The 24,795-nt window shown below is 43.6% G+C and overlaps 2 protein-coding genes across 2 annotated transcripts; one reads left to right on the top strand and one right to left on the bottom strand.

The window, feature by feature from the left end:
• Positions 1 to 1,131: 1,131 nt before the first annotated feature.
• On the top strand, positions 1,132 to 8,997 carry LOC123370063 (galectin-related protein A-like). The gene is given in 5 exon segments (XM_045016277.1): positions 1,132 to 1,194; positions 1,197 to 1,283; positions 4,516 to 4,604; positions 7,522 to 7,696; positions 8,116 to 8,997. Coding segments are annotated over 5 exon segments (558 nt in total). The 3' UTR covers positions 8,260 to 8,997.
• An 891-nt stretch (positions 8,998 to 9,888) lies between these two features.
• PLEK2 (pleckstrin 2) lies at positions 9,889 to 24,347 on the bottom strand. The gene is made up of 9 exons (XM_045015649.1): positions 24,195 to 24,347; positions 20,053 to 20,217; positions 18,646 to 18,827; positions 17,537 to 17,628; positions 16,980 to 17,167; positions 15,570 to 15,671; positions 14,193 to 14,276; positions 12,996 to 13,074; positions 9,889 to 11,364 (listed from the first exon to the last, which is right to left on the bottom strand). The coding sequence occupies exons 1-9, from the start codon at positions 24,240 to 24,242 to the stop codon at positions 11,237 to 11,239; spliced, it is 1,068 nt and encodes a 355-aa protein (XP_044871584.1). The 5' UTR covers positions 24,243 to 24,347; the 3' UTR covers positions 9,889 to 11,236.
• Between the last annotated feature and the right edge of the window lie 448 nt (positions 24,348 to 24,795).

The raw sequence follows: 24,795 nt of genomic DNA on the forward strand, positions 1-24,795 counted from the left end.
CATATCCACTGAAAAGGTACAGCATGGGCAGTGACAGTTCATGCTGCCCCTCAACTTTGCTCTGTAGGGACCACTTAGAATTAAAGAGGTTAGGACTTTTCAGCTTGGAAAAGAGCAGACTAAGGGGGGATATGATAGAGATATATAAAACAATGAGTGATGTGGAGAAAGTAAATAAGGAAAAGTTATTTACTTATTCCCATAATACAAGAACTAGGGGCCACCAAATGAAATTAATGGGCAGTAGGTTTAAAACAAATAAAAGGAAGTTCTTCTTCATACAGCACACAGTCAACTTGTGGAACTCCTTGCTGAGGAGGTTGTGAAGGCTAGGACTATAACAGCGTTTAAAAGAGAACTGGATAAATTCATGGTGGTTAAGTCCATTAATGGCTATTAGCCAGGATGGGTAAGGAATGGTGTCCCTAGCCTCAGTTTGTCAGAGGGTGGAGATGGCTGGCTGGAGAGAAATCACTTGATCATTACCTCTTAGGTTCACTCCCTCTGGGGCACCTGGCATTGGCCACTGTCGGTAGACAGGATACTGGGCTAGATGGACCTTTAGTCTGACCCAGTACGGCCGTTCTTATGTTCTAAGAGTGAGAGGTGTAGGTCCAGTTCCGCAAAGGTATTTAGGCTCCTGAACTCCATTGCCTTAGTGTCCGCAGGCATCTGGTCCTTGTTTCTTCTACAACAAGGAGTCCAACTGGGGCCATCTTTGATGGTGTTTTTGTGATATGAATGCTTGTCCAAAGAGGAACTGGACTGGGACCACCAATACCTTTCCCTTAGGCTACCTAGCAGCCATTAGATAATGATTTTCAGTCACTGACAGTTTAGGGTTGATTCTGCACTGGGTTCTGCCTGGGTAGCATGCATGGAACCCCACTGAAGTCAGTGGGGTCCGCTGTAGGTGCCAGGGTTCACTTGCATGGAGTTAATTGCATTATCATGACCTAGACTAGTACTAGAACTGATTACTAGTTCCCATCTGTTTCTATACCTCTGAGCCATCAAGTTCTTCACTGTTTCTCTATCTTCTTTTGCCACTGTGTGATGGAAGATGAAGAGTAGGCTCTTGTGACTCAGCTATTTGAGCGGGTGGTGTCTAACCAGTGTTTGACTGAGATAATGCTCCCCCTTATATCCTCCCTTTATTCCGGGTTTTTTAAATATTTTTTCTGCACACACACACACAAAGAAAAGAAAACTTTGCTGCAAGGCTGCTGCACAGGAGACGAGTAAAAGGCAGAGAGATGACAGAAAATGACAGAGGCACAAATGTAAGTGAATATATCCACTGGTGGGGCTTTTTTAGTAGAAAATATGTTTTTATATACATAAATATACTAAAAGGACACAAGTGCTAGAGGTGCATGGGCCCTCCTGTAACCAAATTATGACCCATTCAGGATCTCTTCCTGCTACCTCCTTCTGGATCCCTGAGTAGGTTTCAGGCATACCATGTGTTCCATCTCAGCTAGGGAATGACCTGTGAATGATCAGACCTCTGGCTGTATTCAGGGTACCATGGAAGAATTTGTAAGTGCTAAAACTGCATGGAAGCCAGGGGTACACTTACATGTATTCTTTATCTAGTATCATACATATGAATAATGGTATGGGGCTTTGCAAACATTAAGTAGTTAATCTTCACAGCCCACCTTTCAGATTGTAAAGTGTTATTATTTAATTTTACTGTCTCTCACTTAAGAAAGCAATAAGTGTTGGAGGGGAGGAGGAGACATATTCTCCACTACTTTGTCTAGTCTAATTTTAAATATCTCAAGGGAGTCTGCCACTTCCCCGGGATACTCCACAGTCTAATACATCTCACCCTTTGACACTTTTCCTCTGGTGCGTAACCTAAATTTACTTGCCTGGGTTGCTGTTGAGTTCCCCCAAGGAATAATTGTACATTTAATAAAAGTGTAGATTCTCTAGTCATTTCTATTTGTTTAAATTATTAAAAAAAATAAGCAGGGTTCTATAACTGTCTGTGGGATTAGAAGGTATTTGAGCGTAAATGTCACTCTCAGGGGGAGATCTAACTTGGTGTTATATTGAAATTGAAAGGAGAACAGGAAATTACATAAATTGAAATGAAGAAGGAAAATTTAGGCAGAATATTAGGAGAAATTTTCTAACCATGATATCTATTAGCATATGGAATAGTCTTTGGATGAAACTCCATAGAGAATGGTCCACATGCTGTCGTTTGGGACATTTTAAACCAAAGTAACCTAGAAAAAGCATTGGAGTCATAGTAAACAATTTTTTACTATGGCACAATCACCAGTCTTTAATGTATTTAGGCTCACCGCCACCTTGTGAGGTAGGGAAGTACGGTTATTCTTATTTTTACACATGGACAAATGAGGCACAGAAAAACTGAGCAACTTGCCCAAGGTTACATAGGAAACCTGTGGCATAGCAAAGGCTTGAACCCATATCTTTAAGGTGCTAAGCTAACATCCTAATCACTGGGCCATCCTTCCTCTCAACAGTCCTCTACTAGCCCCACAGGAATGTGCTAGAGCAGTGATACTCAGACCTCAACATTACCCAAAAGAACCACAGTAGTGTGAATTCATTGTTTCATTTACTATATATTATTCTCATAGCAAAATGACTGACCAAGTATTATTATTATATCAACTACAATAGGTTAATAACATAGTAAAAGCATCCTAATTGGTGAATAACTTAGATTAATAATTAAATCACACAGTGTTTTAATATCATGTGCTACAAAGAACCGCAGGATACACATTAAAGAGCCACTTGTGACTCATGATCCTCAGTCTGAGTATCACTGTCTGAGAGAAATCTATTATCTCTAGTTTGTATGCTCATGAAAATGAGCAAACATTTGGTTATTTGCAGATTTGCTCTTTTTTTAACGTTTAATCATCCAACAGATCTAATTTTTCATATTGTCCAACCAGATCTATTTAAAAAAAAAACGTGATATACAGATATACAGAACCTCAGAGTTATGACCACCAGAGTTTCGAATTGACCAATCAACATATACCTCATTCGGAAACTGGAAGTTCACAATCAGGCACCAGCAGAGACAAAAAAAAAAAAAAAAGAAAGGCAAATACAGTACTATGTTAAACATAAACTAAAAAAATAAAGGGAAAGCAGCATTTTTCTTCTGCACAGTAAAGTTTCAAAGCTGAATTAAGTCAATGTTCAGTTATAAACTTCTGAAAGAACAACCATAATGTTGTGTTCAGAGTTACAAACATTTCAGAGTTATGAACAACCTCTTCCATTCCTGAGTTGTTCGTAACTCTGAAGTTCAACTGTAGCAAATTACATTTGAATGGAAGCTGCTTCATTATGAACAAAAGATCATACAAACTGCCACAAAGGTCTGATTTTTTAATAGGCTTGCTCCTATGTCAGTAGAGCTACCAAGTCAGTAATATTAGAACCTGTAGAACTCATTGCCGGGGATGTTGTGAAGGCCAAAAGAATAACTGGGTTCAAAAAGAATTAGATAAGTTCATGAAAGATAGCTCCATCAATGACTACTAACCCAGATGATCAGGGATGGACACAATCCCATGCTCTAGGTGTCCCTAAATCTCTGACTGCCAGAAGCTGGGACTGGACAACAGGGGATGAATCACTCGTTAATTGCCCTATTCTGTTCATTCCCTCTGAAGCATCTGGCACTGGCCACTGTCAGAAAACAGGATACTGGGCTAGAACATTGGTCTGATCCAGTATGGCAGTTCTTATGTTCTTATATTTTATTATCAACTCCCTTAGCTCTTTTCAGTGCTCTCTCCTTGGACTAAAGCCTGATAAATCCTAAATGCTTATTTGTGCAGAGCTCCTGGTGTCTTTAATTGGAGTTTTGACTGATAAGTCTGGCAAGATTGAGTCTTTTGACTCTGTCGTTAGTCTTTCTGACTCTGTGCACTGAGCTTGAAAAATAAAGCAAATGATGAAAATTGCTAATAGCATAACACTTAGCTCTTTTATCACATCTTCTATCTGAGGTTTCTCAAAAAATTTTACACAAGTAAATGAGTACAACTATATACTACTTATGTATTTATGGCACTTTACATTTTCAAAATATTTTATGAACATTAACTCACAAAACATCCCTGTGAGATAGAGAAGTACTATCCCAATTCTAATCCTCTGCATTAACCACTTATTCTATTAAAATTGTTACTAACCTCTAAAACAGATCAGGAGGCTGTTTGGAGTTAGTAAAGGTAGAATTGATTTGCAGCTATTTAGTTTTCAAGTATATTTGTAAACAGGATAAAGAAAGAATTTTTATAGTTATTTTTTTAAAAATGGCAGTGGTTTAAAGGTACTTAGTGGTTTGCATTGTTAGAATAAGTCCCAGGGGAAATTTATTGGTGAACAGAAGGCTGGTGAGATGACAGAAGTGTATAATAAATACCGTTTATCACATGGTTCTGCAGTTTATCATGCAGGCTGCAAATCTAGAGATCAATAATAGTTATTTTTCCCCACTAGGTGGAGCGATATGTTGGTGAAATTAAAGGAGGACTGAAACCAGCCATGAAAATCACTATTATTGGGGTCATATGTTCCAACCCCAAGAGGTAGGGTGGGGAGCTGCTGTTCAGTTGGTTATTTCACATACAGGAATATCTCCCATATAGGCTGGTCATAAGCACAAGAGGTTCCTTGAGGGCCTGCATTCTTTTGAGTTTGGAGGGGAAGCTGTACAGACTCATAATCATGGGCCCCAACCTAATCTCTTGCTTTTTGCAGTGAGATTGATGTGAGGGAGACAACTGATAGCCCGGTCTCTCTAAAAATGTGGTAAAGTGATTGGGCAAGCAACAGACCTTCTACTGCTTGTTTCTGTGATATAAACTACCTGGTGTGTATGTGCAGACTTTCCCTTTGTTGGACAGTATCAGACCCAATCCAGGATCTGAGATTATGATGCCCACTAGTGGTTGGAGGCCTACAAAGACAACATCATCATCTAATTTTGCACAAGTGGTAGAATCCAGTGGTTTCAAGCATAAAAACCTCTGGTCTGTAGCCATGTGCAGTTTAGATGGCACCTATAGTCATTTACAGCTATGGATCCTGATATAGTCCGGGGGCAGCCCCAGGGACCACCCAAATAGTGGCCATTGCAGCTGGCCCCGGGTGCAGCCGGAGCAGCGGGCCACCAGGGGCAATCAAACCCCAATGCTGAAGCAGGGGCCCCCCAGAGTTGCGGGGCTCGAGATATAGTAATGGGCATTTATAGTAAAAGTCGTGGACAGGTCACGGGCCGTGAATTTTTGTTTATTGCCCGTGACTTGTACATGAGTTTTACTAAAAATATCCATGACTAAATCTTATCTTTATCCATGGGGTATGTCCTTGAACAGAGTTAGCAGTAGATGTCTGCTCAGCCACAGCCACCAGCTGAGGGGGGAAATTCAGCAAAATCCTGAGGGCTGCTAGGATCTAGCTGGGAACAGGGCAAGGGGAAGTATGAAACAACTTGCTCCCGCTCCCTCCTCCTGGAGCCACAGCCCTGTTCCCCTGCTGCTCCAGATTCATGGATTTTTTTAAGGTGAGAATGGACCACTACAGACATGTACTCTAACCTCCTGTGTAGCATAGATCATAGAACTTCCCCTAATGATTCCTGAATTGAGCATTTGCTGGCACTTTACACAGGTGTACATTACTACACAAGGGCTACGGCAGTGGAGAATCAGGCTACCTATGACTCAGAATTTACACTTTGCCTCCACCATTGAGATGAAGGACACACAATACCGCCTCCTTTGTCCCTCTATACCCAGCAGTCCATCGCAAGTGGTCTAGTGTAAACCAGTTCCATTCTCAGCTCTCAGAAGTCAAGGGCAGGAATTTTAGATCCCTGAGAAGCTCCAAGAAGAAGCAGGGATGAATCACTAGATAGGAAACTACACAAATGTTGAGACAGATATTGTAACCACAGTCAATATCTTTGGGGATCATATTGTAATAAGTTTATGAATGGCTTTTGTATCACTGTGGACCAGGGCTTGTATGCGACTCCAGAGGGGAGGGTTACCACAGCCACAAGGGGGTTGATTAGTGTGACTCACTGAGGTTTTAAACACCTGCAGGATCCACCCCCTGGGGAGATTTGTACATTCTGATTCAAACTGGGTTTTCCAGAGACCGACAGACAAATAAAGGGCTTTTGATATGAAAAGGCTGGGTTTAAACTGACTCTAGGCCAGTAAATGGACACACCCTTCTGTCTAAGAGGGGCTCCAAACATCATGGAAGGGTTAGAAAGACTTTAGCCTACTAGGGCCCCCCTTAGACTAATAGGTAAACGTGTGAAGAAACTTTTATTTAAATATTTTCCCTGTAATGCTTAAGAATAAATGTGCTTGAACTGTGTGGTAACTTGTAACTGCTGGTAATATACTGTTCATAGCCCTGGGTGAGAAAGCAATGCACAGCAGCTAGCCATTGGGTGGGCTTGTTGGGGATTTCACAGTGTATGAGAAGCAGGGGCGGCTCCAGGCACCAGCACGCCAAGCGCGTGCCTGGGGCGGCAAGCCACGGAGGGCGCTCTGCCGGTCGCCGCGAGGGCAGCAGGCAGGTTGCCTTCGGCGGCATGCCTGCAGAGGGTCCGCTGGTCCCGCGGCTTTGGCGGACCTCCCGCAGGCGTGCCGCCGAATCCGCGGGACCGGGGACCTCCCACAGGCAAGCCGCCTAAGGCAGCCTGCCTGCCATGCTTGGGGCGGCAAAATACCTAGAGCCGCCCCTGACGAGAAGGAGCTGTGCAGCCTTAAAACCCCAGGCAGGAGGGAGAGGGATGGGGGTATCTGCCCAAGAGAGATAATAGCTGGAAGCCTGAAACCTTAAGTTGGTGCCCTCCAGGAAACCTCAAGGGGGAATACAGGTGCAGTTAACTCTGAAACTGTGACAAACTCTCTAGTATAGACACTCCAGTTATTCCTTTTGTTGTTATATGATTTGCAATCCATGTAAAGGAAAGGGATCCTGGTACCAATCTGACACTAAAGCGCTCACCCCTTTCTTCCCTTCTCAAAGCAAAATAAAACAGAAAAACAATCTCCATTTATCACATAGTCGAAGTATTTATAGGGTGCCATTACATTGGACATAACTGCAGTATCACTGTCACATCCTAAGACAAGTCACTAATTTATACCTTACGACTCAGTGTTAAGGTAAACTACAGTAACCAACATTGCTGAATGTGGCCAGATTGGCTTGAGGTCTGCATAAAACTGGCTAACCACTCCCAAAATTAAAAACCTGAAATAGATTCTTTCAGGGCGGGGCTGCTTTAGTTATTCCAAAGAATTGCTGAGGAACATCCTTTCAGGATATTACAACCACCAGGCCATTAAAACATGGCCATATGCCACACTAAGTGATTTGGGATGGAAGCTGTATGTCCTTATGTGCATCTGTCACTCCAACCATGTTCTGGTAGTTTGCTGAAAGTCCTGTTCATGATCACTGACTTGGTCCTTACAGCTTTGCAGTGACTCTGCTCTGTGACCCCATGGATGCAAGCAAAGATATTGGGCTGTTACTTGCAGTCAACTTCAGTGAGAAATCCATCACCCGGAATGCACAGATTGCTGGGAAATGGGGAAGAGAGGAGAAGAACATTCCCTACTTCCCATTCACAGCAGGGGACACATTTAAGGTATTCTTATTAGTTATCAGGGGTGTAGTGGGAGAGACACTAGAGCAAGGGACCAGCTCAGTACAACACAGTGAATTTTATACAGTTGAAAGATGCCAGATTGACAGCCCTGAAGAGTTAAGTCTTATTTATCCACCAAACTAGTACAGCATGGGGAGCGGCAGTGCAAGCTTCTCCCAACATCTCCTGACTTGGAGGAACCATCTCTATGGGCAAAATCTTTTTCCCATTCATTGAGGATAATTTGCTGTAAGAGCTTTTCAGCAGAGAGAAGATGTTACATACAGGAGACATAGAGAAACTAGACAGACCTTACACTCCACTTTGTAGAGCACTTGGGGTTCCAAAGTCCAGGCTACTGAAATAGACAGCCCCTGGTGCTGGCCTCTAATTCCCCCTTTGCCCTTGCTCCTTTTCAGATGGAGCTCTTCTGTGAGCACCAGCAGATCCGTGTCCTGCTGGATGGACGGCAGCTCTGTTATTTCACTCACCGCGTTCAGCCCCTGCACTTGGTAACAGCTTTACAAATCTCAGGGGACATCAAGCTTACCAAGGTGGCTTGAAAAATGGACCCCACATCACCAATGAACTAAGACAAATGTACTTTCCCATGTACATAAAAGTGTTTTCTCTTTCCTTCTTGAGATTTTAAATGTGGACTTTGTTTGGGTTTGTTTGCTGACAAGTTTGAAATGTCTGCTTTTTCTCACAGAGCCTGAAGAGCTGCAATGACAGGGTTAATTCAAGCACATGAGGCTCTTTGCAAAGCCATTCTGTTGGGCCTTCCAGACGGCAAAGCCTGTGATTCACACAGTGTACAGCCTTCTCTATCCTCATTGGCTCTAAATTGTTCTGTCATGCCACCTGGAGGGACTCAGTCACCTGAGGATGGGTGGGGGTTATTACATCACATATCTAAAAGTAGAGAGTGGGATTTAGCATGTAGTGGAAGGCAATCTGTTAAATAGGCGAGGAAACCTGTGGTGTGCCCCAGCAAGGTCCATGTTAGAGGACGAGACACCCTATTACCCCAAGCTATGATCACAGTGGTCAGCAGTCCGCACAAGCACCTTGTGCCTCACACCGTGGAGCAGTGAATGGCCCACTAGCATTTCCTACTCTCTGTAGTGGGTAGAGCCCTCATGAACTGGGAGCTCTGTAGAGCTGCAGGTTTGGCTGTCTTGTCTTAACTGGCCCTGTGCAGCAACATCTGTACCTACATCTGCATCATTTGTTCCTATATCCAGCCAAATCTGCCCATTTACCGGTAAACCTCTTTATCTGCTTTACGAAATAAACATTTGAACCATCTTAATGTTGTGCTGATCATTTGCCTTGGTAGGTTTAGAAAAGCCTCCAAATATGTGCTTGTTATTATTATACATATATACACTATACTGTGTACTCGATGTTTTGCAAATAGTGAAAAAGAATACGTTCCTTTCCAATGAGTTTCAATCTACATGTCTCAGGCTTCCTTTTCCTGTGAAACTCTCCCTTAAAGACAATGGGCCAGCTTCTGATCTGAATTACCATGGTATGAATCTGGAGTAACTCCCCTAAAGCTAGTAGCCTGAAGACACAAGTAGCAGGGACAACTCAGCATATGACTGGTGATGATGATGCTGACAGTGCTCCCGCCTTGGGTCTTCTTCCTTGGCTCCTCTTCCCATTCCTTCCACACATCCTCATGCACATTACCAACCAAAGGCCTCTGCCTCTGCGGGCCTTTTTGTGTACTGCAGTCCCAAAATGTGCATCTATATAAAGTTCAGGTAATTAATGAATGGCTGTAATCGGCGCTGGTTCTAGGGCTGGGTGAGCAAGGCAATTGCCCTGGGCCCCAACTTCCAGGGAGTGCAAACTCCTGTGCGGCTTGGCTTCTGTTTGTTTTCTCCCCTCTCTCTCTGCTCCTGATTGGCCAGCTTTCCACACTCCCCACACACTTGGGCACATGGGGTGAGAGGTGGCAGGGGGGCACCAAAACCGTTTTTCTCCCAGCAAAGTGGCTAGGGCCACTAATGGTTGTAATAGAGGAAAAAGGGGAAATCCTCTCTGAAGAGAGGGGATTTTTTCAGTGTATAGCTTGGTGGATAGAAAACTTCAACTCAAGGAGGGATGGGCCTGTGGTTAAAGTACTGCAATGAGACTTAAGAGACATGGGCTCCATTTCTGGCTCTGCCATCAAACTTCCTGTGAGAGTTAGTGGAAGGCATGTACTACAGTATTTTCAAAGGGCTTCTTTTGGGCACTGCAGAAAAAAAGGCTGCTAGCTATGGGTGTTCAGAAAACAAGGAGAATTTTCTAAAATAATATGGACAGTCTATGTTCTTTGAAAATATGCTTTCAATATTAAGCATGCTCCTAAATCAGGGGTTCTCAGCACCTAGGTGATGGGGTGGTCCCAGTAGGGAAAATGAGGTGCTGGTATGCCCTGAGGGGGAAATGTTCAGAAGGGACAAAATGGCTGTTGGGCACTTGTCAATGGGACTTAAGAGCCTATTTTCTATTCATGCCTTTGAAAACCTCCCTGAAAGTCAACAAGCCAGCCTTCCTACTTTAAGTGAATCTTTCCATGTGAAGGGTTTTGTGAATTATGTTGGGGAAATTATTCCATAACAATGCTATTCTGGCACAGTGGGAGATGTTTGGGATTGTGGGTGAAATCTGGGTAAAATTTCTATTTGTTCTTTGGGTGAAGTACCATTATTTCCCCACCTCTCAGTCTGACCTCTGGAAAAGATCATGTGAAAAGGGTAAAGCTGTTTCAAGTACCCCATTACTAAATTTAATATGATTAAGGTTCAAGTTTACTAGAAAAGTGCAAAATTTATTGGTTTGAAGTAGATACAACAGTAACTAGGATTAAATGATTAGTTATCAGTCCTTTGGTGCAACTCAAACTGATCTCCAGATGGGTTCAGGGAGAAAAGCTCCTCCTTACCATGCATTGTTACACAGCTGCCCAGGTGGATTGTGGGGTTCTCTTCTTCTTCTTCTAATATTTACAGCATTGGTCACTGTCAGAGACAGGCCATGGGTATGATCAGGTCTGACAAATCCTATGTTCCTACAGCACCCTGAGTTTTTCCAGCACAGCAGGAGGCTGGATCCTGGAGTAGGTGGATGGACAGATCACTGGTTTGTTCCAGTGTGGTATTCCCCGAGGCAATCAGAGTGCAATTAAGTAAAAGATTCTGTGGTGTTATGTCAAGGGAGGTGGCCTCAGAAACCCGTGCTTGTGCTGGTTCTGGCCCAACCCACAGTCCTTGATTCAGTCAAGTGACTGCAGTAGACATGGGCTACTGGAATGTACGAGTCTCATAGTAAATGGGGACCAGTAAGGCTTTTCTGTTTTAGGGTGAAGCATGATATGGATCTGCCAGAGGTAGATTGGACACCTGGATAAAAAGATTTGATCTTCCATCTCATGATCAGCCATCCCAGAGTCAATACTCCCAGCAAAGACAGCAGCAAGCTTACTCATGAATATCAATTATTCACTTTGATCCCTATTTGGGTACAGAGTCCATATCTTGCTCATGTCAGCCGCTTGATGGCCTCAATCCACTGTGCTCGCTCTGCCTTGGAGCTGGCCTGGATGTAGTAATGAATGTCATTTTTAGTGATGATTTTGAAGAGGTTGCCCTGCACATTCCCCTTCACCCCTGCAGAGGAAGAGTGCAACAAGTTAGTGGTGCATGTAGAGAACTGGTTTGTGGCAGGTATATGTTTCATTGAGGGTGGAATTTGAGTTTAGCATAACTAAAGGTACTAGTAGATCTTACTGTGTGATTCTGGACAAGTCCTTTAATTCTTCTGTGCCTCAGTTTCTCTTGGGAATAATAATACAAATCTACCTCACAGGGGGTTTTGTGGAATAACCACGTAATGTTACACACTGTGAACACATAAAGCACTATCTAAAATAGTGAATATTATTGTTATTGGTGTTAGATACTATGGTGATGGGTTCCTTAGAAATCCCTACAATAAATTAGTTTTAATCTCCTATCTGCTCCTGCCCATCATCAAACTTCCTTTATATGGGGTTATATTTCCCATTCTCACTCTCACGGTTTTCTTTTAAAAGCGCTGTCTCACTGTGTCACTTATTATTAAGGCTGCATGTCTGTCACTGAGGTTGTGGAAGTCATGGATTCCGTGACTTCCAACAACCTCCGTGACTTCTGCAGGGTCCAGTATGGCTGATTCCAGGGCTGCCCAAGCAGCAGCTGGTGTGGCTGACCCCAGGGGGACCCCCACAGCAGCAGTTGGCCCAGGGGCCCCTCACAGCAGCAGCTGGCCCGGGGGGGACCCACCTAAGATTTTGTTAGGGGTATTTATAGAAAGGTCTTGGACAGGTCACGGGCCGTGAATTTTTGTTTATTGCCCATGACCTGTCCATGACTTTTACTAAAAATACCCATGACTAAAAGCAGCAAAGAGTTCTGTGGCACCTTATAGACTGACAGATGTATTGGAGCATGAGCTTTCGTGGGTGAATACCCACTTTGTTGGATGCATGGGACTAAATGACTAAAACTTAGTCTTACTTATTATTCAGTATGGGGAAAGAAGGGAGGGAAGCAACCTCTCAAGTGTCCCTCACCAGGAAGTGTCTCCCCATTTGAGACCCACATTTGCTGTCCCACACTAATCTTGTGCTCATTTGCTTTCATACTATAAATTATTTTGACAACAGGAACATTGAATCACAAAGCTGAGATTCCAGACAATGTTGTTTAAGCTAAACAAATTCACCCTTCAATTACAGCTTTTTCCACTGTTATCTTTAGTGTCCACTACATTTGGACCATTGCAGGTACAGAGGAAAAAGATGGTGCCAGTAGGGAGCATAGAAAAGAGGGGATGTGGGACAAGGGATGCCTCTGAATAAAGAGCTTAACCTTATCCCAGCAAAAAAGAATTGCCCTCTTTACTATTAACTCTCCGAAGTATCAGCCAATGCCCTATTCTCTTCCCATGATTCACGTGGAGACCTTACTGACAAGCCCAAGCAAAAAGCAAAAGGGGAAAGAGGCAACTCTTGGTGTATCCAAAAGTAGGTCTAAACAGTCCCCCTGACTCAGCTCAATGGTATTGGGACAAGTATGGTCATCTTCAATCCCCTACCACTTTTCCCATTTCCCACAGGAGGCTCAAGATTGATCTACCCACAGATTTGCACCACAGTAACAAAAGGCGTGAATTAAACTGATTCAATTATTTCAGTGCAAATTTGGGAGTAGACCAGTCCTCAGTTACCAAAGCAGGCAGCCTAAAGGTTCATGCTTACCAGTTGGGACTCCATTATCCTCCAGAGCTGAGACAAGGCAGCCACGGAGAGAAAACCCACCAACTGGTCTGTTTTCTTCCTGTAGTGAGAAGGTAAAATGAGGCCCAGTTGGAAGAGGTAAGAATTAGAACCCTTCCCTGAGACAGACATACTGTGGATAGCGGTGAAGACACAAGACCACACTGAACATTTCAGATCTAAAACAAGTGTGTCCATGTCTCGGGAAAGCCCTCCCAGCACATTGATTCAGTTGCATCATTTTCTTATCCAGAGCTGTTCTCCTTAATACAGTTGTGGGAGGTTAGTTATTTAAAGGGACAGAGCTAGGATAACAATCGTGTTTAAAACCTATTATCTGTTTTACCAACAACATCTGACAACTTTTAAAAATCCATTAAACTTTCCCCTGTTGATGCTATTTGTTCATTTTATACTCTTCACTCATCCAGGACAGTGAGAATTGATCAGTTTTGCTTCCAGGCTCTCTTGTGTTATCCCAGGACTGTGTGGTTTGGGTTTATAGCACTTTTGGGGAAGGCTTCAATCAAATAAAGTTCATTGTTTGGTGTCTTTAAATGTCACTAAAACATTTCTAGCCACATGTTATTTTGTATTGTACTGGGCTTCACTGCATTGTAACTCAGTGGTAGCATTGTTTATCCACATATATAAGCTCTGCTATTCATTATACACATTTAGAACTGAGTAGCAGAAATTCTCATTAGCACTCTGTGATCAGGCCCCACTCAAGGTTACAATAAGGAAGACAAGAGAGCGGAAAAATCACAGAGGTGATGCAGCCTCAGGATGGGAAAGAGTCAGTCCAGAAAGGACACAGCCAGGAGCAAGAAGAATCCCAGAAGAGATACAGCCCCAGAGAGGGGTGTATGAGAGAGAAATCCCTGAGGGAAGATGGCTCTGGGGACAGACAGAGGAATCCCAAAAGAGCTAAGGCATGAGGGAGAATGTGGGAGTGGAAAAAAAAATCACATAAGGGATGTGGCCCTGGGAAATCCACAAGAAGTCCCAAGGGGAATGAGTGGAGGAATTCAGGGGGCACATGGCCCTGGAGAGGAAGTGGAGAGGGCAGTCCTAGAGCCCAATTTCCTATGTGGTTGACTGTATTACTATTACAGGTTTGTAGGAGACATGTACATAGATCTGGTGTCTGAGGTCAGCAGCTCATTGCTCACTCACCTTTGTCGGGTCGTAGTAGTGCAGGAAAGCAGGGTCAGCCCTCAGAACAAAATGCCTCACCTTCCAGTTTTTCCTCTTGTGTCCCTGAGAAGTGAGAGAGATGAACAATTAACCCTCTCATTGTTAGTGTGGTTGCCCTGTATTGGAGGCACCTCCCCGTGTAACTATGACATTTCCCATGCAGAGCCTAAGCTTTGACTTTCATGTACAGTCAAAGACAATAGTGGTAACAGACCTAGGATAGAATTCTTCCCTGAAATCTTGCCTCTCTGCTGAACCACAATATGAACTTCCTTCCCCAGGGCAGTGCACGCTGCACACATCCATCTGTATTTAGCAATTTTACACCTATAGGGATATGCACAGATTTCTTTTTCTGTCAGGGTAGACACTACTACAGAATTATTTAAAAGGAAAAGAAGGGAAAAATCTAGGTGAAATGACTCGACTCCTGTCCCTTATCTTGGAGCCCTTAAAACAAATCTATTCACTCTGAGTGCTCTGAAAATTCATGGGATTCCAGGCCCTTTTGGATTGCTTCACCCTTGTTTTCACAGTGTCAGTAAAAACACTTCAACCCTGGAGAAAGGAAGGTGCATCTAGTACCCCATCACCCACACTGGCCAATGCTTCACATATAACTCCAGAAAGACATCTAACAGCAACATATGTAGTGGGATTCCCTTCACCCAACCCAATGGGTGATCAGTTTACGCTATCAAACCTGAGGATTAACAGTAAGCTTGTTCTAGCAAGTATCATAAACTATGTTTTACAAACTAAGGGCATAAGCCTGCAAACAGTTATTCATTCACACATAATTACTCATATTTGAAGTCAATGGGAGCAACTATATGGACATGAATAACTGCTTGCACGAGTAGATTCTACACATACATGAGTTAGCTGCATTTCAATGCTGGGTGAAGTATCTCAGTGAGGGGACACAGCATGACAAGTTAGGGTAGGTAATGAGAAAGAATAGTGCAGCCCCTTGAAAGTGAATGTAGTTACTCAGGATAGAATTTGGATTTTGGCCAGGACCCCTGTGCTCTTCTGGAAATTATTTTATAATCCTCAGTAACATCCCTCAGCAGTGAGTTCCACCGCTCACTTATTTATATCAACAAATAGACTCTCTTCTCATTTCCACCTTTGCTGTTCACTCTGCAGTATTGCTAACATGAAAGCTAATTCTGTTGGCCATATGATAGGTTAGGACAGGTAATGAGGAAGAATAGTGAAGCCCCTTGAAAGTGAATGTAATTATCCAGCTTGCTCTCGGCATTCAGCTTTACCCTCCATGCAGCCCAGAGAACAACTAGAGTCGGTTTTCTCAATTCTTAATGAGATGAGATGTTCAAGTGTCATATTTACCTGTTTTACTAAATATCCTTGTTTTACAATTGTTCCACTTAATTCAAGGATGTGGGGGTGCAGTTCTTCTCTGGAGCTGAGTTTCCTATTATAGCTTTCAGCCTGCAGATGGAAAAAAATAGTAACTGGAAAAGTTTTGGTTAATCTGATGAACACTAATTAAACAATATACAGAATAGCTTTGTACTGACCTCATAGTCTTCCACAGACCTATCATTAACACATTATTTTTTTCCCAAAGATATATATCCAATTCCATATGCCTATTGCACATCTCCTCAGTTGTAAGAGTACAATGGACAAATGAATAACCACAAAACAACACACACACACACTTACAATAGCCTTGATTTTTAGCAGAGCCTAAGCCTGGCCACCATTAATGCAAACAGAGTTAGCTCTAGGGACTACAGCTGTACCCAGATGCATAACTCTCCTATTTGTACGTGCCTCCATAACCAAAATTTAGCCATTTACCTCTGAGGGAAGAAAAAGCCTTATAAAGTATTAAAAAGCCCAAAGCTTCTCATTTTTAATTTGTCCTTCATATTTTTTTCACCTTTTATATATATTTTGCCATTTGGTACATGCAGTGTGTCCCCCTCACCCTCAGAACCTCTTTACCAGCTGTGGTGGGGTGACTGCCCCACCCCCTGAGAAAAGGGCTGGAACAGGCCTTTGAGGCTGCACAGACCGGCAGCCAATCAATGAAGGCATGTGGAGAGCCAATCAGGGGAAGGAAGAGGCAGCCAATCAGGGCTGGGCGAGGCCCTATATAAAGGCTGACTAGCATAGGAGAAGGGAGTCTCTCCCTCACTAGTGAAGGAGAAGGACTGGTTCCTGAGGTAAGGAGCTAGCACCTCAGACAGAGCAGTGCTAGGCTTGCTCAGGGGAACAGGAGAGTGCTCCAGCCCCATTTCCTGCCAGGCTGTGGACCCTGCCAAGGAGGTGCACAGGGCCAAAGGGGAAGTGGCCCAGGGAAGAAAGGTGGACAAGAGGGGAATGAAGGAGGGCAGAAAGAGGCTGCTTCTAGAGGATCCCTAGGTTGGGACCCAGAGTAGCGGGTGGGCCTGGGTCCCCCCCCTTATACTGCATCTGGCCACAGAGGACTGTGGCCAATACAGACTGCAACTTGCCCCTGAGCTAAGGGGCTAGACTTTGGGTTGTGACTGGCCACTGAGGCAGGTGCGAGTCTCAAAGACTGCTGTTAAACACCCACCCACCCCCGGAAGGGGGTGAGACTGGCGACTCCATGCACAGAGGGTGCTCCACGACTAGACAGAGCTAATTCCCGGAGCAACCAGCGGGAGTCGCCAGTGGTGGTGAGTCTTGACCCCATCAAACCAGCTAAAAGCAAATCTGAGTCAGGAGGGATGGGGAGATCCTACTGCTAGAAGCCACATTACTTACAAATGTGTACAGTGCTGTGGAGTCATCTAGGAACTGCTCAGCCAGATCACCATTGCGCATGGCTTCAGTGCTCCGGGCTCCAACAGGCTTGGTGAAGTTTTCTTCCATCAGCATGGAGGCCAATGTCATAGCTTCATATCGAGAGGCAACAAAATTACTGGAGATCAACCAGTCCACCAGTGCAGAACCTACAAAGAAAAAGGCACCTCTTAGACAGAGAGACACAACATGCTTGCTCATCACAGAGACACACAGACAGACCATCCCTGCCAGCTGGCCCATCCTGGCATTATCATAATGGCAAAGACATATCAATGTAAAGCATAGGCAGGATTCACCAAAGGCATTGGGTTCTACATTTGCTTCTTAGAGAGGGGGATAAATTTATAATTGAGGAACTTTTTGAGGCAGGGCATAGACGGGCCAGTACATTCTGTTTGCCATAATCTCTTCTTGTATCAAAAATAATCTGTTCTTGTACAAAAACTCCACAGTGGCTCTGTTTTCTCTGCAGCACAGTCAGGCATTGGGAGGCTGGTTGTCCAGAGCTTATGTACCTGTAAAGCTTTCTTTGTATGTGTTGCCTTGTTCCATGTTGGGGGTCAGTTTAATTCCATTACTGTTATCATGCATTTTGTCCACTATCTGGCTGTAAAAGAGCAAAAGAGAGCAGTGTTACATGGATGGACAGACAGACAAGCAGGGATTGTTATATGACCTAAAGCCACAACTGATCAAGGATAAGGAAATAAGCCCTGCCCCAAAGCAGGGCAACGGACTAGACACCTTCTGAAATTTCCTTCTAAACAGTGTGTAGGGGAAATGGACTAATCATCCCACCTGAAGTCCCATGATGCAGAGCAATAGACTAGATGTGTCATTGAATACCTTCTATTTCAAATTTCAGAGTAGCAGCCGTGTTAGTCTGTATCCGCAAAAAAAACAGGAGTACTTGTGGCACCTTAAAGACTAACAAATTTATTGTAGCATGAGCTTTCGTGAGCTAAAGCTCACTTCTTCGGATGCATAGGGAAATAGATTCAATTGGTGTAATGACCCAACCATTCCCAGTCTTTATTTAGACCACAGTTAATGGTATCAAAAAATGCAACAAAAAAACTTCAAAAACAGACTCCAGAGAGAGACTGCTGAACTTGAATTAATATGCAAACTAGATACCATTAACTGTGGTCTAAATAAAGACTGGGAATGGTTGGGTCATTACACCAATTGAATCTATTTCCCTATGTTAAGTTCTCCTCACACCTTCTATGGGCCATCTTAATTATCACTTCAAAAAGTTTTTTTTCCTCCTGCTAACGATAGCTCATCTCAATTGATTAGACTCTGCCTGTTGGTATGCATACTTCCACCTTTTCATGTTCTCTGTATGTATAAATATCTCCTGTCTGTGTGTTCCATTCTATGCATCCGAAGAAGTGAGCTTTAGCTCACGAAAGCTCATGCTACAATAAATTTGTTAGTCTTTAAGGTGCCACAAGTACTCCTGTTTTTTTTTCTATTTCAAAGAAGCAGCAAAGAATCCTGTGGCACCTTATAGACTAACAGACATTTTGCAGCATGAGCTTTCGTGGGTGAATACCCACTTCTTCGGATGCAATATTTCAAAGTATCCTAGGACTGGGTGGGAAATGTTTACACTTACTTGAGGCTGATGTTTGAGGGAAGTTTGAAGGAATTTTTCATTCTGTGAAGCTGCTGAACCTGCAGTGGGTGGCCAGCATGAATGGCTCCAGTAATGTCCAAAGCCCAAGAGTCCCGCTCTTCTCTGGAGCAAGATTCAAGGAAATATTCTGTGTTGGTTTTTGTCTTCAGCTTAATGACCAGCTATGGACAGAAAAGTACAAAAGCAATAAGAGCATTTATCTAACAAACACAGAATGTTCCCCTGATGCCCTGCCTCATGTAACAGAAGCCCCGTCAACCACTGCAGGGAATCCTGATCAGTTCATTGCTAGAAGGACGCTGGTCACAGCTCAAGTCTCGGGGTCAATTAACCCCAAGTAACAGCTGTATGCCCAGAGCCCAGTGTACTCAAGAAAGCGGATTGACCAGAGATTATCCGGATAACACAGGGATCTACAATTGGGAAATGGAGTTTTCACATCTACAGGGGAGTCGCATCTTACACGGGATTAGGTTCTGAAGTCGGTGCGTAAGGTGAAAATGGCGTATAGTCAAATGCTCATTGGGTGGAATGGTGGGCGGAATTGCCTGCACTATAGGTACAGTATTTAAATAGTTGTTTTTCTCTTTTTTTTGTTTTTGTTTTGCCGAGCGTGAATAGTTAAAATCGCATAAGTTAAATGCGCCTATGACACGACTCCACTGTACATTAATGGTTCAAATCTGCCCTATATTGGTAACAACTGAAAGGCATTGCTATACGCATTCTAACAACAGATTTACTGAAATACAGACTCAGCAATATATATTTACACGGATTTGTACCAGTCAGGGGAAGGTTGCATTGCTGCTGCTCACCTGTGGCTAGACACAGAGAGGACTTCATGGTCCAGAAACTTTCAACAGCAGCAAATTCTCATTAGAAAATAAAAGGAAGAGGCATACTGAGTTGGCTGCTAGCCCAGATGCACAGTTCAGGGAAGGCAAAGAATACAGTTATAGCATAGGTGCGTGCAACCATTGGAGAAGATGAGGGAAACATATTCCTTCCTCTTTCTCACCCTCCCCATTTACTATGCTGTTTATGAATTTCTCGGTGTGACTGCAAGGCTGATGCATTTTCATCCATAACCAACTCTCCCCTCCACAGACTTTTTTTGTATATGATTGCACCTCTGAGCTGGAGTGTTCAGAGAAAAACAACCAGAATGGAAATCTTCAGAGACAGGATAAGAAAATCCAGTAGTAACACCTTGACCTGGCCTTCTCTGCTGAAAGGCTGATCAGCATCAACTGGTCCCAGTTCTTGAGGCATGCAGGGGCAACAGAGCAAGAGATTGAGAAAGTCAAGGGAATGAAGGGGAGAAACCAGAGAATAAAAAAGTCGTTGCAAAGAAAAGAATGGTGATAATGTTTCAAGACGTACCGGTCTGTTCTCATACTCCAGGCATGGGCAAGTGATAGTGCAACCATCCAAAATGATCCTGCCCTTAGGAGAAGGCTCCTTCCTGCCTCCATCAAGTTTATAATACAACAGCTTGTCCTGCAGCAGAACAAACCATCTTGCTTTCCAGTTATGGACAATATGTCCCTATACCAAAAGAAATGTCCTTGGTTACTTTTAAAGACAAGTTTAGAGGAGTATTTCTCTTTCCACCTACCTTTCTTTTGCATAGAGACATGGTAACACTCTTATTATCCTTATATTAAGACATATTTTAGGAGTCTCATTGGAATGGTTATGTATATTGTGATAATACAACCAACAAATCTGGAGAGAGACTGCAATGGACTTCCTTGTGGACCATTACCCTGGAATTTTGATAAATGCCCAAAATTATTTAACCAAAGTCATTCTAAGGAGAGCTTGATGCATGCTGGGAACTTTGTTTTCTAAACTGACTCTTGATGATATCTTTTGAGAACGTTCAAGGTCATATTTCTTATGAGTTAGATTGTTTCAACTAAAAGACACGTCTGGAAAGGACTGCTAGTGGCAGCTGGGTAGTTTCCCATGGACTAAAAGTATAAATCCCAAAGTGATCTGAAATCAAGAGGGCATTTCCCCCACTTTTTGTCAGATTCATTGTTTGCCTTGTGTGCAGCTCTTTCTCCCACCAAGAAGAAAGCAACTTCAAATTTATCAATTTACCACCACCAGAAACTCACAAGTTGATCTTCAACATGGCAAGTTTCCTCTGTCAATATATCTCCTCTGTCTTTATAAAATCATTGAACAAAAGATGCAATTTTTGATCTTTCCCAAACATGGGCCTCATCTCTGATGGTGAGAATTTTTCTGGCAAAAGCTTGAAGCAGATGAGTGACTCAGAGGAATGACCAGTCTGCAACACTGGGAACAGGGAGCTGGGTTTTGGGCAGGATTTACTGTATTGTAACTCTGAGTTGGAGTCAATGGGAGTTTAGAGTGCTCAGCACCTCCAAGGATCCAGCCCGCTGGCAGCAGTAGCGTGGCTGCTTAATGAGCACATTTCAGTTTAATTCTCTCAGTTTTGCATGTTGGTAGGTTCCATGGTTCCAGGCAGCCTTGAAAACTCTTGACTGAACAGCTGGCTTTTTTCTTACATTCCCCTAATGCAAATTGGTGCTTAGTCATATCAGACCTGCTGCCCATCTCCTGTGACTAAACTGCTCACTATGCTGCCATTTCCTGTGTGTTCCTTTCATCCCAACCAAGTGAAGGCTGCTAAACTGCCAAATGCCTCTTGTGTTATAGTGCTGGGATACAAACAAAAGCCTCTGTGATTCAGGCGTGTGAATAATTGGAGCTCTAAGGCTGGTTTTAAAGAAGAGCTTGCCCAGGGAGTGGCACAGACACGCCTGGTCCTGTCTTGTGGTGGCAGTTCCAGCTTTATGGTGCAGTGGAGCTGACGTTACATATTTCACAGGAGATGAAGCTTTACAGTCTGTGAGTGAGGTACCAAGGTAGTGGAGGCTTCACCATGTTAAAAAAGGTGGGTAAGGCAGAGACTGGGGAACGTGCAAGGTCCAGTCTCTGCAGGAATCGTGGGTCATTACTGTGTTTGGGATTGGGAGGGAACATTAACGATTTCTATGAAAACTGGTGTAATGTGGTTCTCTCAAACCTAAGTCTGAAGACATCTTGCCCATGCTAAGCAAAAGTTAACTGGCCAGATCAGCCTGCTCTTCCTTCACTCCATTTTTTCTTTCCTTCTCTTTGTCTTTTTTCAGTGCCTGTGGATTCCCTCAGCTACTTTTCTTCCAGTTAACATTGTCTGTTTTAGCTGTTTTCTTCTTTCTCCTTTTAGTGAGTCAGTCTCTCTCCTTCATGTATTTTCCCCCGTCTCTGACATGGCCTTGTCTTGTGTTTATTCATAGTCCTTCACTCTGGGTTTCCTCTCTTCACCTTAATGAACCTCTACCTCTTTTTTTTTTCCCCACTCCATTTCTCTCACTCAGTCCCTCAATCTCTTTTCTCCCTTCCTTTCTCTCCTACTCTATACTCCTTACTCCTTTCCACCCGTTACCACCACCTCTCCAGCTGCTGCCCTTAGATCTTCCTGCCTGCCTCACTTCCACTGCTACAGTTGGACCAAGAGGTTCTCCACTCCCTCCCCTATGAAGACCAAAATCACTGCTGCGCCCATCCAGGCAGTGCTTAATTTGCAATGAAAGAGGTGCCAGGGCTCAAGTAATTTTTTTACATTCATAACTGATGCAGCAAGCCCAGAGATGCCAGGGCAATGAATGGCCAAGCCTAGACGTGTTGGGGCGCTGCCCTGGCAAGCCCCGGCACAAATTAAGCACTGCATCCAGGGCAGCCTCACAGTTGCTCTGTTGCATTTATGCCTCCTGGGTAGAGCTGAGCGAAAATTGGAATTTCCATTCAACAGAAAATTCTCCTATTTCAATGCTTTTGTCCCATATTGGACAAAAAGGTGAAATATCAAGTTTTTTTGCAGAATGAAAAGTTTGGGGGAAAAAAAGTGATTGGGAAACAAAACATTTCACTTCAGCCTTTTCAATCCAAACACAACTTTTCAACATTCCCAAAATCAAAGTGTTTCGCTTCAGTTTCTTGAACTGACCAGTTCAACTGTCAACTGTATTTCCCTATGATGGCACATTGACTCATGCGAGTTGTTCAGTTCACCTGATTACCACCACCCCCATTCTCCCCTCTGGGCAAGGCTCCCTGGCTGGACAAACCCTATCATGCACCAGTAGTCACGTCACTGCCATGAAACACCATACTGCTCAGAGGGAAGACTTCATTGCATGATGAGAGAGGTAGACTGGCCAGGGACCCCAGCTCATAGGAGAGAATGGGGGCCTGAACTACAGCTCCTATCAGGCAATGCACCATACTCAGGAAATTCATTTTTCTGTTGAAATGACTCAAAACAAAAGGTTTTGGGGCCACTTTACAATCCAAAATATTCCAGTTCAGGCCAAACCCACCTAAATTAAATATTTAATTTAAAAATTTCCAACAGAAACTGAGGGAAAAAAGCAGCAAAAGCTCTGCTCCTGGGTGTTCTCAGTGAGGAGCAGAGGTCATCTTCCCTGGCTGAGAATGGCTGTCAGACAGTGGGGAGCTCTTACTACCTGAACTGCCTTGGAAGCCCTGCTTGGGTCACACCCTTCACATTAGCACCAGTGATGCTGCTATATAGTGCACAGAAGCATTTCCCAAGGTGGCTTAAGCCTCACAAGCTCCTGATCGGCATTGCCCTTTCTGTGTTAAAATAAAGACAATTATTAACAATTAAGACAGACCCATAATAACAAGCTTCTGCTTCTGCTGACCAGAAATAAGTTCCCCTTTCCACTACTGGTGGTGATCCAGCCCTGCAAGGGGGTGGGAAGACCTGCAACACAGATCTTCTTTCAATTGCTGTCTCCGTGGTTTTAGCTGAAAGCCTCTTATGTGCAACTGTGAGAGTGTGTCCTGTTTCATAATGTGCCTGCATTCATGCTCATGTTCTGATCTTCTATAAAGCTGATACTTTCTCTTTCTTTCTTTCTTTCTTTCTTTCTTTCTGAATTCCCCTTGCACAGGCTGTGGAACGCAAAATGCCAACCTAGTTAGCCCCAGAGAGGCTCTAAGCCTCTTCCAAGAGCAGAGATTGAGAGCTTCACTCCTCACTCTAACCCCCACCTCCATCCCTTTGCTACCAGCAGGCTTCTGCTAGGTTCCTCTACCTGCAATTTGCTGAGGAATGTTCTGGTGAGTGTATAATGTTGTTTTTTTGATAACCAATGGCTCTTCCACCCACTTTGAAAACATCGGTGCAGGGAACCAGAACCAGGGAGGTTAGCTCTATAAATACATGCACCTTAGACAGAAGTTCTATGGTTGCACTTAAAATGCATCCACCAATTCGAAAGATTTTACACATTTGAGAGAAATTCTCTTTGAAGAAGAGCTTAACAGTAGAACCCATAACTACTTTCAAACACTTGCACTAGGCCTGGCTCAAGCAGACCCTCACTTCAGATGCAACAGTCAGTTATAAGAGTTAAGTCCGTCTAAATATATCCGTTTCAAAAGAAAGCCAATTCCTGTCTTGATTGAGCTCTTACCCTTTTAACGAGGAATCCCTCCTTCAATATTCCACTCACATCCTGCATCCTGGCTGCCAAGTAAAGAAGGTTGAGTGTGTGCTGCAAAGCGTATAAGCAGTTGCCAACTGTCCCTCTGCGCGAGGTTTTTAAAGAGGACTGATTTCTCCAGGACCTTCCTCCTCCTCTGTGACGTCTCTTTCCTGCCCTGACTTTCCCTTCCCTTATCCTGCTTGTGAGACAGTAGTTAAACATTGAGCTGGCACAGCACTTGCCCTCAGGGAAATGCAGAGCAGTGAAAGTTCAACAGGATTGCAGTGCTGATTCCATAGAACTCAGTATGGTAGAAAAACACCCATTGGGTGACTCAGGACAAGCAGCTGCAACATTATATGAATCAGGAAAGAGACAGGTATTCTGTAGGTGGAAAGTGGGGGAGGGAAGGAGTAGAAGCTCTATTATTCGGTCCATCAAGATTCCAGAGAGTTCAGTATGTGGTATGAAGTTTCTTCTCACAAATAGGTACAGGAATATGAGAGAGACAAGATGAGGGAGGTCATATCTTTTACTGGACTGACTTCAATAAAAGATATTACCTCAAGCACCTTGTCTCTCTCATATC

Source organism: Mauremys mutica, chromosome 4, assembly GCF_020497125.1.
Source record: "Mauremys mutica isolate MM-2020 ecotype Southern chromosome 4, ASM2049712v1, whole genome shotgun sequence".
Taxonomy (NCBI): Eukaryota; Metazoa; Chordata; order Testudines; family Geoemydidae; genus Mauremys; species Mauremys mutica.